Here is a 19492-nt window from a genome sequence, read left to right as displayed (position 1 = left end):
TCCCTAAACAAGTTCTTCAGAGTATCATACTTTATTGGAGTGTTTTTCCTTCAACACACATTGTCGATCCATTTATCTTTCTCTTTAGCTCTCAACTTTAGGATTGGCCCCACAATTCTTAAATTTCAAATATAATGTTATTCTCAAATTTATCCTTGTACATTGGGCACTTCCATAGTAAGCGCATTAGGTTGTGGATGATCATTCAATTGACTAGAATCTCAAAATCGATGGTTTGAACATAAACTTTGGACCAAAGTTGGTAGACCTTGTGTATTTGATGCACCACTCATTTCCATAGAAGACATATATAATGCTCTTATCATATGGAATGTAGGTGGCTTTCATGCCTATCAATGAGATTCGACTCATGGTCATTGATATCGGATAGAGATACATCTTTGACCTTCTCATCATTAATTACTTTTTAATTTGCAATTAATTTTACCTACAATCAAAACCTGTTTCCAAAGAAGGCACCGACTACCCACCCTGAACATAAAATCATACAAATGCACCAATTTATGATTTGTGATAATCGATAGGGGAAGGTTGTGTGTCCCTGCCTTTGCAAGACATGTTTTTCTAAAGCTATACATGATATATACTCCTAGATTCTCACAACCTCCCATGTTCACATACAATGTCAAGGTGAATTCTTGTGAGCACCTTCTAGGTCATTTATTCATAGAGGAGGCTCACTTTGGTCATCATTAGTATTTTCTTTTTTTTTGGTCAAAATCATTAAAAGGCTAAGAGTCTTTCCATGTCAATGTCCTTCCTAGTCATACGAAGTTTGGCCTCCCAATGAAATATTCTTGCTAACATGTGCATCCATGCTTCTTACTCTTCTACAAAAGAGATATTTCCCATCACCCAGATCCAAGTTCATCCACAAGTTCACGAGTCAATGGGATACGTCCATGGCCTCTTTGACGGAGGCTAAGGAAAGGAGAGAAGCCAATCCTCACTTACCGCTGTATCTTCTCCGATTTCATTATTAGCGACCTCTATAAATTCGTTATTCCTATGAGAATCGTTAGTCGATTTCATATGGGGCGTATATTCTCCGTGTGGCTTGTAGGGGAGTAGATTCCCCGGTCGTCGGCGCCGGTCCTTCCACAAAATTCTTAGGAACTCTAGATGACCTATTGAACACATGATTCGGAAACCTCATTTATCTGTCTTTTGTAGGAAATCCTCGGAAATAGGCCCACCAATACCATGGCAATTCCATTATACTTTATCTTTACAATGTTTGGGCGATTCTGTATCCTGATTCAAATTCTGCCTTCACATCCATCACAGAGCAAGCTTCGAGCGAAACAGGGGAAGCAAACCTTATGAAGATCCATGGATTCTTTTACTTACTGCACACCCTTTCCATAATAGAGAAACGATGAAAGATGCTTCTCTTCATCCCGTTGGTAGTCTTGCCCGTGGTGATCTGCCAGAAGTTCAGCTCCATGAACATACTAGCCTTTTGAATCTCATAAAGTCATGCCAGAAAGAAAAGAACCTATTGAAATCTCGGACTATACATTCCTATCTCGTGGAGAAACATATTCTTACAAAGAATGTTTATATTGGCAATGCCCTAGTGACAACGTATGCCAAATGCGGTGTGATGGAAGAAGCACAAGAAGTATTTGAACAAATCCCAATCCGAAATGCTGTGACTTGGAATGCCCTCATCTCTGGGTATGCCCAAAACGGTTTCGGTCATGAAGCTTTGCGATGTTTCAGACAGATGAAAGATGAGGGCGTATATCCAGATGTTGTAACTTATACATGCGTTTTGAAAGCTTGTGGCATTGTCGGGTCTCTAGGATTCGGGGAATATATCGATGCCGAGGTCAGAAATAGAAGGTTATTGGAGAAAGACGTGATACTTGGCAATGCATTGGTGGACATGTATTGCAAGTGTGGTGCGATGGATAAAGCACAATATGTCTTTGAACAACTTCCTGAGCAGAATGTTGTGACTTGGAGTGCGCTGATTACGGGATATATCCGAAAAGGACTCACTGATGAAGGGTTGACATGTTTTCGACGAATGAAAGATGCAGGAATCTACCCGAATGTGGTAACTTACACATGCATTTTGAAAGCTTGTGGCATTGTCGGGTCTCTAGATATTGGGGAAGATATAGTTTCCGAGGTCAGAGAAAAAGGATTACTAGGGAAAGACATCTTGCTTAACACTGCATTGGTGGACATGTATTCCAAGTGTGGTGCATTGACAAGAGCACAAAAAGTATTTGATCAGCTTCGTTTGCGGGATATTGTGTCTTGGAATGCCTTGATCTCTGGATATGCCCAAAGTGGGCTTGCTCATGAAGCACTGAAATGCTTCCGACAGATTGAAGATGAGGGAGTCTGTCCAGATGCTGTAACTTATATATGCATTCTGAAAGCTTGTGCCATTGGGGGGTCTCTAGAGATTGGAGAATGTATCGATGCCAGGATTAGGAAATTTTGGTTATCAGAGAAAGATTTGATGCTAGGCAATGCATTAGTGGACATGTATTCCAAGTGTGGTGCACTAAAGAGAGCACAAGAAGTATTTGAGCTGCTTCCGGATCAGAACGTTGTGTCTTGGAGTGCCCTGATTGGTGGATATGTCCAAAATGGACTTGGTGATGAAGCATTGAAATGCTTCAGAGAAATGAATGATTCTGGAGTCTATCCGGATGTAGTAACTTATGTAAGTATTTTAAAAGCTTGTGGCCTCAAGGGATGTTTAGAGATCGGGGAAGATATTGATTCAAATGTGAGAAAGAAAGGGTTGCTGGAGAAAGATATCATGCTTGGTACTGCACTAGTGGACATGTATTGCAAGTGTGGGGTGATGGAGAAAGCACAAGAAGTTTTTAATCAGCTTCCAACAAGGGATCTGATGTCTTGGAACTCCTTGATTGCTGGATATATACAAAACGGATTGGGCAATGAAGCGTTGAAATGTGTGGAGCAAATGAAAGATACAAGAGTTGAGCCGGATAAGGTAACTTATGTCTACATTATGAAAGCCTGTGGCATTATGAGGTCCATACAGATTGCTGAAGATATACACATGAAGGTCAGAAAACAAGGATTGTTGGAGAAAGATGTCATTCTTGGAAATGCGTTAGTGGACATGTATTGCAAGTGTGGCTTGCTAACAAATGCACTAGATGTATTTGACCAACTTCCAGTGCAGACGATTGTGTCTTGGAATGCCTTGATTGCTGGATTTACCCACAATGGGCTCTGTGACAAGGCATTGAAATGTTTCTTACAAATGAGAGATGCAGGGGTCTGCCCAAATACGGAAACATATACCTCCGTTTTGAAGGCTTGTGGCATCGTGGGATCTTTAGAGATTGGGGAAGATATAGATGCTGAGATCAGAAAGCAAGGGTTGTTGGAGAAAGACATTGCACTGATGAATGCATTGGTGGGCATGTACTCTAAGTGTGGTATGCTAGAAAAGGCAGGAGAAGTGTTTGAGCAGCTTCCAGTGTGTGACATTGTATCTTGCAATGCTCTGATCGCTGGATATGGCCACTTAGGTCAAGCAAACGTGGTTTTAGAATACTATAACCGAATGTGTTCCAGAGGTGTTGTGCCCAATTCAGTTACTTTCATTGTTTTGCTGAATGCATGTAGTCATGCTGGTCTAGTGAAGGAGGGGGAAAGGTTGTTCAATGAAATGTGCGATATTTATTGTGTTACTCCAACACCAGAACACTATACTTGTATGATTGATCTATTTGGCCGTGCGGGATGCTTTGACAAGATGAAACCTTTGCTTGACAAGGTTCCTGATTCTGGTTATATTCCTCTACTCCGGAGTATATTGGCATCATGTAGAAAGTGGAGGAATGTGAAGCTTGGGAGATGGGCATTCAAGCAAACAATAGAGGTAGATAAAAACTGTGGGGCAGCATATGTTAACATGGGAAATATATATGCAGCAGCTGGAATGCAAGCAGAAGCAGATAGACCAGATATATGGAAGATACATTGACATTGTTGGTGGCGGTTAGGAAATTTGCCTCTAATTGTTATGGAGTGTAAAATAGTGTATCCATGTATACAAGTATTAAATGCATTACATAATAGATTGGTGGCCCATGGGGAGCCTCAGTGTGAGGTGGCAACCCTATGAGGAAATGGTCAGAAAATTACTATATTTGTCTTAAGACGAAAACCACACAAAGAAGGCATGCCCTTGATATCTTCGGAAACAATAACAAGCATGTAAACATTGCATGATTGAAGACTTGAATGTCAAATATGGGTTAGGGTAAGGTCTATCGGAATGCTGTTGGATGGAAGATATGTGTAATGTCAATAAATTGACCATGCAAGGAAATTTTCTACTGGTGGAAGAACCCGAGGTACATATTTTAGAAACATTTCTACCCATGGTTGTAGAGTTGAATCAAGTAGCTCCAAAAATGGATTGTGCTTAAGCGGTCTAAATGTTCAACCTAAAATAACTAGACAGACATTCAATATCAAATGTAGAATTTCATCAACATGTTCACATCTCCTGCAACTGTCACAGATCTTACAGGGTGGTAGCAATACTAGTATCTGTAAAATTCCAAGGCATCTCTGGAGGAACACTCATCCCTTTAGAGGCAAGGAACTTTTCCGTGTTCTTCTTAGTCTATGTTTCCACCAAACCAATGGTTTTGCATATTGCATCTGTACATTATTACCTGTGTCCAAACAAGATAAAGTGACCAAATGTATATGTTTTTTGGGCGTACATTTCAGAATGGGCCAGCCAAGCTTAGATAAGAAAATCTAATCCTCAAGGTGTGCTTTTTTATACAAAGGCGCCACATGAATGTTAGTACTCAAGAGCCTCTTAATGCCTTTCATGGCATTGTGTTAAATGTTCACACTCCAATGAATGCATTCAAGCACCATGGAATTCCTTTGGTAACCACTTCTATCCAGTCGATATATTTCAAATGTAAGTTATCTTGTGTGATAGATGCAATAAGTGGCCATGTAAGCCATGCAATAAATGGCAAGAAGAATTAAATATATGCAATAATCACAAAACATGCATGTGAAGGCCATATGGACAGCATCTAATACTGCAAATTTTCTCTGACAGGGCACTTGATTTTTTGCAAAGGTTAATGGAGTGAATTAATTTATCTTCAAAGACAGCAAAGCTTTTTGGATATGATAAGAGAGATCCCTAATAATTAATTTATTATAAAATTATATATGTGGATGTAGATCATAACAATTATCGCATGTTGAATGCTCAAATATGTGGATACTAGGTTACAAAATGCAAAAACACTCTTGTATCCCATATGAGGTTCGTGATGTAATTCCTAATAAGAATTTTGGATGCACTCTTATCCCGTACTATTGGATGTGACCGAATCAAATTTAAAAAGTCAAGTTACCGTATATATAACATAATCTTGGGTTCAATATAGGACCAATTATTTTCAAGGCTAATAAGGAAGTCTTTCCTTATAGTAACATGCTTGGTTTTTATGTGATGGACTTTACTTGCTTGATCTCATGGTTGTTTGGACATGCCTTCCACACATCATCACTCACCATGCAGTCTGATTATCACCTCCACGAAATGTCCAATCAAAATCTTGAAATAAAACATGATGTCACTCAGTTCCCACAGGTTTTTATCTTCATTATAATATTGCTGAATGTGTTTTGGTTTAGATATTATAAATTGAACTGATCTACACTTTCAGAGCATTTCTCAAAGGGGACAGCTATTTTTCAGTTAAGTATTTCCTTTGGCCATCCCCAATTCCATTCTCTTTTTGAGATCCCTTTCACCATAGCAAGGAAAGCCAATTTTCGCCAATTTTCGCCATTCATATTCCATGTCCTTGAACTGCATCCATGTAACTATTCAATGTGCAGTATTGCAAGGACATTGATGGATGTTGCAACCTACCAGAACTAAAGACAACATTTGCAACTGTTAAATCTGTGGTCTCTTTTAAAGCTGGCATACCCTTTCAGGAAAAGCTGTTCATAAATTGTAGTTCCTGTTGAACATTTGACTGATCAATGGGGGGAATGGTTGAGTTAATAGTCCCTTGCGTTAACCATTAGGCTACAAAAACTAATGTACATATTAAAAGGATCTTAGTTTAGTTTAGAATGCTAAGTTTGATGTTAATTTCAAGCCACCAAGTTGTATTTGTGTCTAGTGGGGCAAAATGGTTAACAGCTCCTATTTGCCCAAATTTGCAAGAGACAACAGAAATTTCAGCAGCAATTTTGCTTAAATATCTTCAACCAAGATGGCAGGTATGTGCATTTCAAAAGAAATTAATCTCTGAGGAGCTAAAATTTCCCTCTTTGTCAAACCCTGATCCAAACACACTTCTCAAAATGGGCTGATGATATCTTCCATACTAATTTTCACTTACAGGAACTTAATCCTGAAGCCCAAATCTAGCACACATGTCTCCTCATGCTACAAGTTCGGATTGTAATTTTCATTTTCCATTTGTCTGAAGCATTTTAGTACCTCATCATTACCCTTCATTTTTGTTTTCTCTTATCAAAATGGCAATTCTAACTGATATATTTGCAACCAAGCAGACAACTAGTCATGGAGAATACCCTTCACTAGTTTACCATGGACCTCTTCTTGGTTAGCAGAATATGGACCAACTGTACATAAGGATGGCTCTCATAAGTCACAACATAGGAACCATATTCATATCAGTCTGCTTGGCCCTGGCCCCTGAGGATGACCAAGAATCATCATGCTTTATTCTTCACTCTCAAAGCCTTGATTTTATCTGCCTCTCTTTGCATTCCAGCTGCTGCATAAATATTTGCCATGCAGACATATACAGCAGCACACCTCTCATCCAACTGTAATGATTGCTCAAATGCCCATCTACCAAGATTTACGTTTGTCCATTTCCTGCAAGCACCCAATATACTCTGTAACAATGGGAGATGGTCAGAATAAGGAACCTTTTCAAGCAGCATTTTGACCTTGCCAAAGAATCCTGCACGACCAAATAGGTCAATCATACATGTGTAGTGTTCTAGGTTTGGAGTTAAACAATACAGACTACACATTTCGTTGAACAACATTTCTCCTTCCTTCACAAGTCCTGCATGACTACATGCATTCAGCACAAGAAGGAATGTAACTGTATTCGGCATAACATCCTGATCCCTCATTTTGGTATATAGCTCCAAGACCACATTTGCTTGTCCTAGCTGGCCATATCCAGAGACCAGGGCATTCCACGATACAACATCCCGCTTTGGAAGTTCCTCAAATATTTCTTGTGTTTTCCCTAGGGCACCACACTTGGAATACATGTCTACCAATGCATTTCCAAGCGCGATATCTTTGTGCAATAAGCCTTGTTTCCTGATCTCTACTTCTACATTTTCTGCAATCTCTAGAGACCCTGTCATGCCACAAGCTTTCAGAATGCAAATATAAGTTACCACATTCGGACAAACAGCCTCATTTTTCATTTGCCTAAAGCAATTCAATGCTTCATCACCAAGTCCCTTTTGCACATATCCAGCAATCATTGCATTCCAAGATACAACATCTCGCTTGGGAAGTTGCTTAAGCACTTCTTGTGCTTTCTCCAGGGCACCACATCTAGAATACATGTCCACCAATGCATTGCCAAGGATAATATCTTTCATCAATAAGCCTTTTTTCCTGACCTCCATATTTATATCTTCACCAATCTCTAGAGATCCTACAATCCCACAAGCTTTCAATAGGCAGATATACGTTACAACATTTGGAGAGACACCCGCATATTTCATTTGCCGGAAGCATTTCAACGCTTCGTCACCACGTTCATTTTGGGCATATCCGGCAATCAGAGCACTCCAAGACACAATATTACGCTCTGGAAGCTGCTCAAACACTTCTCGTGCTTTCTCTAAGGAGCCACACTTGGCATACATGTCCACTAATGTGTTGCCGAGCATCACATCTTTTTCCAAGAACCCTTGCTTTCTGACTTCCACATCCATAGCTTCACCAATCTCTAGACACCCCACAATGCTGCAGGCTTTTAAAATACAGATATAAGTTATTGCATTTGGACAAACTCCCTCGTCTTTCATTTGTTGGAAGCATTTCAATGCTTCATTACCGAGCCCATTTTGGGCATATCCAGCAATTAAGGCATTCCATGACACAACATCTTGCACCGGAAGCTTCTCAAATACTTCTCTTGCTTTCTCTAGAGCACCACACTTAGCATACATATCTATGAGAGCAGTGTCAAACACAATATTCCTCTGCAATAAATCGGTGTTTCTAGCCTCAGCATGTATTTCTTCACCAATCTCTAGCGACAAAGTGATGCTACAAGCTTTCAGAACACAAATATAAGTTACTATATTTGGATAGACTCCAGCATCTTTCATTTGTCCAAAACATTTTAATGCTTCATTACCAAGTCCATTTTGGACATATCCTGCGATCAGGGCACTCCAAGTCACAACATTCCGCCCTGGAAGCCGTTCAAACACGCCCCTTGCTTTCTCTATTGCACCACACTTGCAATACATGTCTACTAGTGCATTGCCGAGCATGACCTCTTTCTCCAATAACCCTCTCATAGTGACTTCAGCATCAATATCTTCCCCGATCTCTTGACACCCAACGATTCCGCAAGCTTTCAAAATGCAAATATAAGTCACTGCACTTGGATAGACTCCAACTCCTCTCATTCTTCTAAAGCATTTCAACGCTTTATTGCAGTGGCCATTTTTGGAATATCCAGAAATTAAAGCATTCCAAGACACAACATTCCGAGTTCGAAGCATCTCAAACACCAGTTGTGCTTCTTCCATTGCACCACATTTGGCATATGTTGTAATGAGGGCAGTGGAAACATAAACATCCTCTGGGATTGAGCTTGTCTCGAGGACATGAGCATGTACTCGACGGACCTTCCCTATGTCCTTTTCATTCCCACACAACTTTATCGCATTCAAAACCCTATTTCGATCATGAAACACGATATCATCATCATCAAGATTACTTGTAGTGTGAATCTTTTGGGTCTTGTGTTTGACGAGACTGTATGGGGACTTGTATAAGCATCCATGGATCCCTAAGGATTGTTCCCTTGTTTTTGTGTAGATGAAGTCGTAAGAGGATGCAGGATTCTTCTGTGGAGAAATTTGCTGAATATGGAAGTACCCAAAATAATCAGAAACATGGGAGAGGGGAGGAAGATTAGTTAACATACCTTCTTGTAGCAGAACTCGTCCCATAGGGATAGAGGTTTTTTGGAACTCATCTTTCAGGACAATGAGGAGATGGTGATGGATTTGTTATTTGGTATCATCTTCAATTGGTCTCCGATAGCCAGAATCCATGCTTTCCTTTGCAATGTTGTAACTATGTCTTATATTCTCCCTAAACTAGGTGTTGTAGCTATGTCTTATTCTCACTAAATTATGTGCCCACACTTGTCAACATTTCTAGTTGTCACTATGTGTTCGTAATGGACCTACCCTGGTGGCATTGTAGAGCCAAGCCTACCGATAGACCGCAATGACAATGTTCATATTCCTAGAAGCCAATGTACATGCCATCTCTAGGTGCTTTGTACCGAGTGCACATCGTCTTCCCTTCGGTCGAAGCTCTTTATCATTACCAAAGTTATATGTCGTTCTATACCCTTTGGTTGGCAAATGGGCAAGTGTGATCATCAAACACTCTCAAGCTAATAATACTCTTATATTATGATTCATGCGAACTCTTCCTCTCCTTTCTTGAGAAGTTAAACTAAGAAGCTACGTAATGCCTCATTGGAGCTTAATCGTCAAACCAAATAGCTAATGACATGTAAAGCACATGCAAATGAGCAAAACCACACCTCAAATAGTTAGACGAAACTACAAACAAATACAAGGAGAGTAGTACTTGGCTTAGAGTTTAAGCCATTAGCATTCATCTCATGAAAAGTGCAAGAGTGAGAGGGAGAGGGAAAGATGAAGATTTTATCCTCAGTTCAAATATGAGCCATGGAACCAAAAGTGATTATTACTTACATGTGTGGAGCAAAATTGAGTAATGACTCAATGAGTCCAGAATTTAGAGTGCATATCATTGAGAGGAATGTGTGTAGGGAGTGGCCCGAATTGACAATATATGGAAAGTGAACTAAAATTGGGCGAATGCGGGAGATTGTACCTAATTGTCATCTTTTGTACCTAATAACATGAATGCAAGTGAGGAGCCATGAGGAAGCTAAGTTTCAGGTTACAGATATCAAGATGGACACGCACATGTAGCAGTGCATGTCACCCCATTGTTTTGCATAGAATATTGTTTAGTATCTAAATATACCATATAAGATAGAGAGAGAGATTACAAATCCTACATAGATGTATGTGCTGGTTACATAATACAAATAGGTATATATCCAAATGTAAGAGACTGTTGCAAGCCCCTTCTATTTTCACATGGAGAGCTCATTTCCATATCAATCTTATCATCCATGAATAATCATCTTCCACTGTTCTTCAAGAAGAAATTCTCAACAGTAATAAAATCTTCTTCCAATGGCTATCACAGCACATGGAAGACAAAGCATCTGAAGGATTGTAGCAAGCTTTGATATTATAATATAATCCGACTTGCAATAATGTGACAAATTGCAGTTAGCACGTTAGTGTTGTGCATTCAGAAATTTAGTTAACACTCAAACAATCGATCTCTCTGAATTTATCACAACAAAATGGTCACATGTCTATGAGAGCATCAACAAAAACATATTCACTTAAAAACATACTTTTTTGCTCATTTGAATTGGCTTAATGTAAAAACAAGGAAAACATAGACGAGATACAAATCAAATCTAACTAGCCTCAACAGATACAAGAAGCGTGAAGATCCAATCTCTCAATTCATTCATTCTATACCAAAAAGCATGAATGAATTTTTAAATAATTTGTCGATTAAAATGATGTTTCCCCAAAACCGAACAAAAACTACACTCTCACGGAAGGGCAGGTGGTGCAGCTCCACCAAACCCACCTCCACCGCGCCCAAAAGCTGGGCGGCTTCCTTCACCAGGTCCCTAGAACAGAAAGAAAGAATCCTATCAATAAGAACCTTATAATGATGCTAACTTTACATTATATTGTACACTACACTAATGCTAATAATTTGGGGTTGCAGGCATACCCTAAACAAAGGTTAAAATCAATAACCTCAAGTTTAACTACTTATACTAGGCATGCTAATTCTAAGCTTGAAATTGTTTAATGCAGATACCCGAAATGACGGTTGAAACCCCTCTGGTGCGCCACCTTTGTCACCAAAACCACCTGGACCTCGGGGCGGCCCTCCACGATAACCTTCTCGGTCCCCAAACCTTGGTCTGTCACCCTCAAAACGAGGTGGGCCTCTGCATAAGCAATATAAATATAAACTTAAAATCTTAGCAAAAAAAGGATAAACAGAGGCAACTAAAAAAACAGTACCAGGTTGTACATTTAAAATCTGTTACAAATCCAGCAAAGAGAACAATTACCATACCCATGAGCTTTGATATGAGATCACTACACTTTCAAAATTCCATATCCCATCTGACAACTCTTTCCAATGAAAGGTGCATTAAAAACCTCACACATCTCTCCACCAAGCATACATTCATATCCACATTCATACTTAACAGCATAATGCATACATACAGAAATTCACTTCAGTGATGGGGTATGTTAGAAAAAAGAAAATGAGCATGTTTCAGATGAAGAACATCTAAGCTCAGAACTACAAATCCAAAGTAAAAGGCTACATACTATAAAAGGCAATGAAACTGCCTGATGAAAAATAAGTACCTGGGCCTATCACCAGGGGGACCACCTGTGGGTCTACCAGGGGGCCTCGCTGACTTTTTCAAAGTAGCAGGCACGATTTCAGATGGAAGGTTGAGGTAAGTTCTCAAATGCTCGATTCCATCATTAGTAAGGTACCAGTAATAGTGCATCCAGGCAAAATTCTCTTTCACATACTCCTTGGACTTGAAGCTTTGCATTAGCTTAATGACTTGTAGGTTGGGGACATCAATCTCAGGATGCTTTGCAAGGTTGTAATCCTTCTTTGCATAAAGCACTCCCTCTACATAATGATACACAAAAAAGTTGAAATTAGATAGATTATGATGGCTTATACATAATTAGAGTACATTATCAGATTCTGGCAATACAAACAAGAAGACTATACCTGTCCTGATTCGATTATAACAAAGTCAATTATAGACGAGACATTAACGTAAGTTTATATGTGGCATAAATTCCACAAACAAGATGAATAATTGGACTATGGAGTACACAGACACGACAATTACCTGGCCATATCAATTCAAAAAACATGATAACCCAACACTACAAATATACAAACACCGTGATTACATGACAATAACTGTACAAACAATGTCATTACCTGACAATAACTGTACAAACAATGTCATTACCTGACAATAAATATACAAACAACGTGATTTCCTGACACTATACAAACAAGATGATTACAACTAACCATAACTTATACAAACAACATTATTATCTGAGTCATTAGTATATACTCGAAATTATTATCTTACTATGACTACACAAAACATGACTACCTGATACCATACTAGAGAAAGAAGATGATTACCTGCTTGCGAATATACAATAGAAGACGAGCACTTATTATACAGACAAAAAATTATTATTACCTTTGAACAGATATTTGTAGACCTCGGTTCTGTTCTTCTTAGGGATCAACTGCCAAGGATTAGAAAAGGGAGATGTGAACATAGATATAAACCAAAATTTATCGATTTAATACTGTCGAGTTCAAGATAACACATCAAAGAGAGAGCGGAATTCAGCTCACAGCTAAGATAGAATCAATATCAAGAAACTGAACTTAAAAAGTAATGAATCGCTTCTAAGAATATGAACTAAACCCCAAACTAAGCAAATGCACGAGGTAGAAACACGGGATTCAAGAAAAACAGAGAATTTGAAGAAAGAACGCGTGACTGCAGACGCAGATTCAAAGCGAAGACGGAGAATGCGAAGGAAGAAATCGTGTCAGCATACACATAATTGGGTATGGATGGGAAGAGAACAAATGAAGGAAACACTAGATCGGGAAGTGGAGCAGCAAGAAAAGCTTCACGCAGATCAGGTAAACCCTAAATCAAGGTGCTTGAATGCAGGAAATGGCGATGAAAATAGATAGTTTAAGGGGAGGAAAGGGTGGGGGGGGGGGGGGGGGAGCAGAAGAAAGAAAACACATAAAAGAGAAGGAAGGGAAAGGGAAGAAGAGAAAGGGAAAGAAAGCTTACCATTGTGGAAGGAGCCGAGACGCAGAAAGGAAGAAGAAGAAGAAGAAGAAGAAGAAGAAGGGAGGGATTGAGATCAGTAAACCCTAGAAACATTGACGTGGGGTTCGGCCACGCTGAAGGGATTAGGAGAATGACGGGGATAGTTTTGTAATTTGGCCCCATGTGTAACAACAAATAAATGTCTGTCTGTCTGTCTGTGTCCGCGTGCTATGACTGACTTACTTACATTGGAGGCCTGTCCAAACCGGTTAAGCCGATACCGAACCGTTGCAGATTCCTTCAAGGAAGGAAGGAAGGAAGGACAGCGGTGCCGGGTGCATTGTTTTCGCCTGTCTGCCTCGAAATCGTAACTCCTCTACTCGGGACTGCCGGCCAACTCGTCGACTTGAGAGTTCTCGCCAGCACACGATGTTTTACCTCGCCACTTTCCTGCACCACAACACAATTCATCACCCCTTTCATTAGAGTCCCAATAGACACCGGCATATGGTCGAGCAATGGTTGCTCACTAACTAGCTTTGAAACGTCTTCAAGGTGCTACCTCATAATAATACCATCATGGGTTTCACATCATTCAATATAATATTCGGGGTGTTAAACTTGAGAAGTCGTACATTCTCATCTCCAACATTCTTGGAAATTCAATGTCCTTTTTCCATCCTCTCTCTAGCCTTTTGTTATTATTCATCAATACTAGAACATGTTTTCCTCAGGGAGTGCTTATAATGTATTTATGTATGTACACACATATAAACTCAAAAAAATCTACCATTAAGATAAGTCTCGTGTATCTTTTTTGAATATGTGAATGTGTAGATGTCAATCAAAGTAACGCATGCATATGTAAAGACAACTTCAAGGAGGATTGTAATTATCGTACTCGATGAGTTTGTCTCTAGCTTTTGGGCTCAGTGGTTTACTTTGTAGCATCAAAGTCGTAAATTTGGGAGAACCCAAGTTTGATTCTTGGCATGGGTTAATTCCCAGCTCATATATTGCAATCTCGTCTTGCATGAACAAAAAAAAAGATCTCCCTCTCGACTTTGACACACATATTATCAATCTCATCCACTCCCTACACACATTCCCTTCACAATCACAAAGTGTACTCTCAATTGCATCATATATTAGTAAAATTCTTGAATAGCCAACTAGTGACACATCGTATATTAAACGATTTTGCTTTTGGTCCATAGATCATATTTGACCTTTGTTGACAATAAAATCTATTGCCTACTCTTGATAGCAAATGCTTCAATTCATGTATAGCATGGTAGCATCTCTAAGTCCTCTTAGAAAAAGAGTTAGGATAAATGTCCAACGTGTTTTCTTATGAAGTTTTTGCATGTCAAGGTACAATTCTCATACATGCTCCTACTTGAGACTAAAAACCTCCCCATTGGGAGAATGAGTATGGAAAAGTTTGTTGAGTACATGCTTAAGGTTAAAAGAACATCTCACATTAAATTTCTATATTTGCATGGGGATCAATTAAAGAAGTTCAAAAGAGAATATGCCATGTAAATTTTAGAGATTCTAATGGACATAAGACATTTGTAAATAGTTTGGAAGATGGATGGCACTTGCTCATGATGTCCTCATAGATTCCTTAATGAAATTGAACTTCTTGCAACATCAATATATCACGACTTCAAATATGTGTGGAGATTCATATTTCAAACATTATCTTATAAGGTTCAACCACAAAACCACTTTGAAACCACTTCACTAAGGTGAAAGTTTCCACTGTTTTTATTTATTTCTCACAGTCTCTTGGATGGGAGAGACGGGTAGGAGCACATGCAAGAATTCTTGATGACTACACATGAATCTGCACACCACAATTTATTACAGTGATCCATCATTAATCACAATTGAGTCCACTTTTCACATTTTCCATCGAAACCTATCCCTACACATCTTTTTCATGATCTTAATTGTCGCATTCATTATTAAAATTATTAAACATCAAGAATCCGCAATCAACTCCACTTACTATGTGAAAGTATTGCATATTGGTCACATAATTTATATTAACCCATGAAGACCATAATAAAAATTTACACATCAATCTCAATAAGGCAAGGTTCTTGTTTGAAATTAAGTTCCTAATGTGAAGGATTTTGCATACAATATTGCACATCAACACTTTGCTTTAGGAGTTTCAAAGGTATCCAAAGCTACTTTGTACGGTAAAGCCGTCATAATGTTATTTCTAATACTCATGCCCTAGGTTTGAGTACCACAAGCCAAAGGAAAGGTAAAAAAAATACAAATTGATTGATATACCAACTACTTTAGAAACTCCAACTTTACCAAACCAATGCCTTCTTACCTCATTGCAACGCAAGAGCCTTGATCCATTAGGGAGGACACCAAGGCCCAAGTCTTTACGCTACAAACTTCGGTGCAATAAAAACAAAGATCAATCAATATAGACAGCACAGACCCAATTACATATGTTGTGGAGAGTATTTGTAATCTGTACAGTGGTTAGAATGAAATAAATGGTAATTTTTCAAGGAAGTGGGCATGAACTCTTTCCTTTGTTAGCCACATGTAATAAATTATATGCAATCACCATTTCTAGAAACTGGATGCACAAAACCAGCTCAATGCAAACACAAATTTTTTTTTCTCAGTCAAGGTTAAGTTTACAACCAAATGATCATCTGAAGAATACAAATCACATTTTCAAGATTGGATGGATCGTATTTGGGTTTTATTCTTACGTCAAACAAAACAAACCTAAATACAAACAATATTCATCTGCGGCTCGCTTACATGAGCCCCGATCAATGGAAATTGAAACATTGCTTGTTGTGCCCTTCCATTAACTGAAAGGCAAATAACCTTCCTTCCTAATAAACCACTCTTTGCAGATTTGTTTCAAAGCTGTGTAAACAAGAATCACACAAAAGCTAGCCAGAAAAGCGCAATTGCACTCTTCATCAATACAACACCAAAAGCTTGGTTATATTTTGTTTTCCCGAGCCTGGGTTGAAGGGATAAAGGTAAATTTTGTGTCTTTTGTTTTACCAACGCATATATCACACATTAGCCACAACGTTTTGAAAATTTCTTGCAATTAAGCAGTAGATGGTACCTCAATTGTAAACTTGATAAAGAACATTGTATATATGCCCTTTATGGTAACATTGGATCCCATCAAATGACTGACTTGGACTGTTACAGATCTCCAAGCTCGGTCTTCAAGTTACCACTATTGGATGTTGCATGTACATGCATGAGAATATGTATATGTATCATCTTCATCGTATTCATCGTCTTCAGAGTCATCAACATCACTGTTAATGCACACATATGGATCAGTCAACAAACATTCACATATGAACACATCAGATAAAAATTTCTCCATTCAGAAACCAAAACATTTCAGTAAAAACAATTATGATGGAACATAAGAGCAATTAAAGAGTCAAACAAAGGGGGATCATACTAGGACTCTAGCTAATCTAGGAAATGAGAATGTCACATTAGGCTTATTACCCAAAACTTTGATTGTAGAAAATAAAAAAACTCAAGCAACTCTTCTACAGCACATGCATATAATAACCATCTGTCAAATGGTTCATAAAAATTGTTAGGAGATCAGCCCAGAACTTCCATTCCTACAATTCGTGATGAAGTATACAGACATGTGCATATGGTTTTTATTTTTATCATTCAACGAGCGTTCCTAGCATATAGTCTTGTAAAAAAAATGTAAAAATGCATCATCAAAGTACGCTTTTTATGCATGAAATTATATGAAGCATGGTCGTAGGTTTTGTCTGTATGCAATCAAAAAATTTAGCAGTCTCTGATCTTTTAAATTGGCTTCCATAAGGCAACCGACTGGACCTCAAAAGTTTTAAAATGTCCATGCTCTCAAACTTTCAAGTGTAATCGAAAATGGAACCAGGAAAACCTTTGTATGTTTGTTTTCCTCTAACTTCCCTCCACCAAAATTCAGGGCATAACTTACATGAGAATGAAAACATAAACAAAATCTCTAGTCTAATTTGAAACAAGCACTAGATGAAATTGAAAAAATGCCTATATATGGAGCCTCTTATCTACAGCCATATCCAAAATGAGCTTAATCCTTTCCCAAAACAATCACATAAACCTCTTGATGGCATGCGAAATTTTTCTTTAACTAATTTTGATTCTTTATTTAGAATATATAGTTGTTATGGATAGAGGGATAGAGTGCAATCACATGTCAACTAGCAAGAGAAGGGCTATATGTGCATCTCAATTTTTATTGCCACCTTTAGCACCTCCTCTCAAAAAGAAAACTCATACACCATCGGTAACATGTGGCTATGATGTGAAACATCAATATTTCAAATATTTGGTAGCCAATATTCACCACAATTCAAACTAATAGAGATAGCACCTGAAACATTTGAAAACATGCCCAACATCAAACGTTTATCCTTAATACATATGAGGGAAATCAACAGAAGTAAAAAATGGACAGATTTCCGAATCAAAGCTTAATGAATCAAGATCATAGACAAAATCCACAATGTCCATTTCAACAACTCGACGTCAGTTCAAATTTCAGATGCAAGTATAAACAACAGATTTTTAAAATGCCACGCTCAAGCATGTTTCGACCTCGATTTCAATTTAATTATAGCGTAAATCTACAAAGATATCTTACCCTCAAATTCAATCTGAATTATTAAACAAATCTACATTGTACAATGTCCATTTCAAATGCTACCTCTATTTCAACTTTGAGTTCAATGAATAGAATACCAAGTTCAATACCTACTACAAAGTCAAATGAAACTCATTGATAAAGGAAACTCTACAATGCTAGCTTCAGTAATACTTTAACCTTAATTCACACACAGTGATACTGCAAAATCTACAACGTATTAAATTCAATAATACCTCAATTCATTTCAAACTGAATTACAAAGAAAAACTCCTATCTCCAGTTTAACAATACCTTGACCTCAAATCAAACTCGATTATGAAGCAGATCTACACTGACTTAGTTCATTGGTACCAGTGGCAATTCAATAGTAAAACAGAAACACAATGTCAAGCTCAATACTACCTTGAACTCAATTCAAACTCATTTATGAAGCAAATCTACAATGTCATAAGTTAAACACTACCTCAGCTTCAATTTAAACTCAATGATAATGCAAATCTACATGTCTTAAGTTCAATAATGCCTTGACACCAAATCAAAGTCAATGACGTATAGCAAATCTAGTTGAATACCGACTTGATCCCAAAGTCAGAATTAATTATAATTAAACTCTAGTTCAGTAACTATACACCAAACTTAAAATTTTGAACATGTTAAGTTTAAAAATTATACCTCACTTCAAACTCGAGGACATGCACAAGCTCTTCACCAACATTATCGCTCCAGCGAACATTCTTCCTTTTCGGATCAAAACATGAAACTATACTTGGAAATCTATCCCGAAAAGAATCTCCTCTTGGTTCAAATCGCGGACACAGATCAATCTTTGATACAGGCAAATCAACTCTCGGTACAACAAAATCCCATGGAAAGCTTCCGTGTGATGAGATACCCTTAATGATGTGGGATTCCTCAATTACATCACTGTCTCCATCATCATTATCATCATTTTCCATGATAAATCCTTCTATTTCTGCTTGTGTCTCGTCGATCTTGAAGGTTGGCAAAGAACAGGAAGAAGAAGAAGAAGAAGAAGAAACCGGAAATGACACCCTAACAAGGTATTTTTCACTGAGATCATCTTCACTTTTAGTGAAAGATGCATTTAAATCTCCTTCTGAGCGACTTCTGAAGTCATGTCTGCGTGAATTTCTTTCTATTCTGAGAGAGGAGGAGGAGGAGGAAGGAGACGAAAAAGAAGGTATGGATTTGGCAGAAGAAGACAACATGCCATTCTCTCTTATAGCAGCCACTTTGGGAGGGAGAAGGAGAAGAAATGGCGGCCTTTCCTTTTCACAGACACATGTCTTCTATGCGTGAATGTGGAGCTGTTATGGGGAAAACCTGGTCCTTCCTCGCTGGCGATGGCGATGGCGATGGGCAAGAGAAGGACAGAGAAGAAGAGGAATAAATTAATGAAGGAAGAAGAAATGAGAGAGAGACAGATCTCTGAGATGATTAA

General features: G+C 38.4%; 5 protein-coding genes across 5 annotated transcripts in view; 2 read left to right on the top strand and 3 right to left on the bottom strand.

Annotated features, from left to right (window-relative positions):
* LOC147856616 (cytochrome b6f complex subunit (petM)) overlaps positions 1–19492 on the top strand; it is a 36174-nt gene that overhangs the window by 8290 nt on the left and 8392 nt on the right. The gene's annotated exons all lie outside the window — the stretch shown is intronic.
* LOC147856620 (pentatricopeptide repeat-containing protein At3g09040, mitochondrial-like) lies at positions 1206–4828 on the top strand. The gene is made up of 2 exons (XM_087329337.1): positions 1206–4628; positions 4768–4828. Exon 1 carries the CDS (start codon positions 1400–1402, stop codon positions 4007–4009), a length of 2610 nt encoding a protein of 869 aa, XP_087185463.1. The 5' UTR covers positions 1206–1399; the 3' UTR covers positions 4010–4628; positions 4768–4828.
* Positions 5439–9419, bottom strand: LOC147856619 (pentatricopeptide repeat-containing protein At2g03380, mitochondrial-like). Its single transcript, XM_087329338.1, has 2 exons — positions 9252–9419; positions 5439–9171 (listed from the first exon to the last, which is right to left on the bottom strand). Exons 1-2 carry the CDS (start codon positions 9300–9302, stop codon positions 6766–6768), a joined length of 2457 nt encoding a protein of 818 aa, XP_087185464.1. The 5' UTR covers positions 9303–9419; the 3' UTR covers positions 5439–6765.
* On the bottom strand, positions 10854–13427 carry LOC147856618 (small ribosomal subunit protein eS10z-like). Its single transcript, XM_087329794.1, has 5 exons — positions 13353–13427; positions 12735–12783; positions 11854–12133; positions 11288–11420; positions 10854–11090 (listed from the first exon to the last, which is right to left on the bottom strand). The coding sequence occupies exons 1-5, from the start codon at positions 13353–13355 to the stop codon at positions 11010–11012; spliced, it is 546 nt and encodes a 181-aa protein (XP_087185920.1). The 5' UTR covers positions 13356–13427; the 3' UTR covers positions 10854–11009.
* On the bottom strand, positions 15967–19428 carry LOC147856617 (uncharacterized). The gene is made up of 2 exons (XM_087329839.1): positions 18703–19428; positions 15967–16660 (listed from the first exon to the last, which is right to left on the bottom strand). The coding sequence occupies exons 1-2, from the start codon at positions 19257–19259 to the stop codon at positions 16576–16578; spliced, it is 642 nt and encodes a 213-aa protein (XP_087185965.1). The 5' UTR covers positions 19260–19428; the 3' UTR covers positions 15967–16575.

This window comes from Azolla caroliniana, unplaced genomic scaffold, assembly GCF_043228905.1.
Source record: "Azolla caroliniana isolate FFs.n. ecotype wild unplaced genomic scaffold, voAzoCaro1.0.p SCAF_13, whole genome shotgun sequence".
Taxonomy (NCBI): Eukaryota; Viridiplantae; Streptophyta; class Polypodiopsida; order Salviniales; family Salviniaceae; genus Azolla; species Azolla caroliniana.
This window is presented reverse-complemented; position numbering and strand designations above follow the sequence as displayed.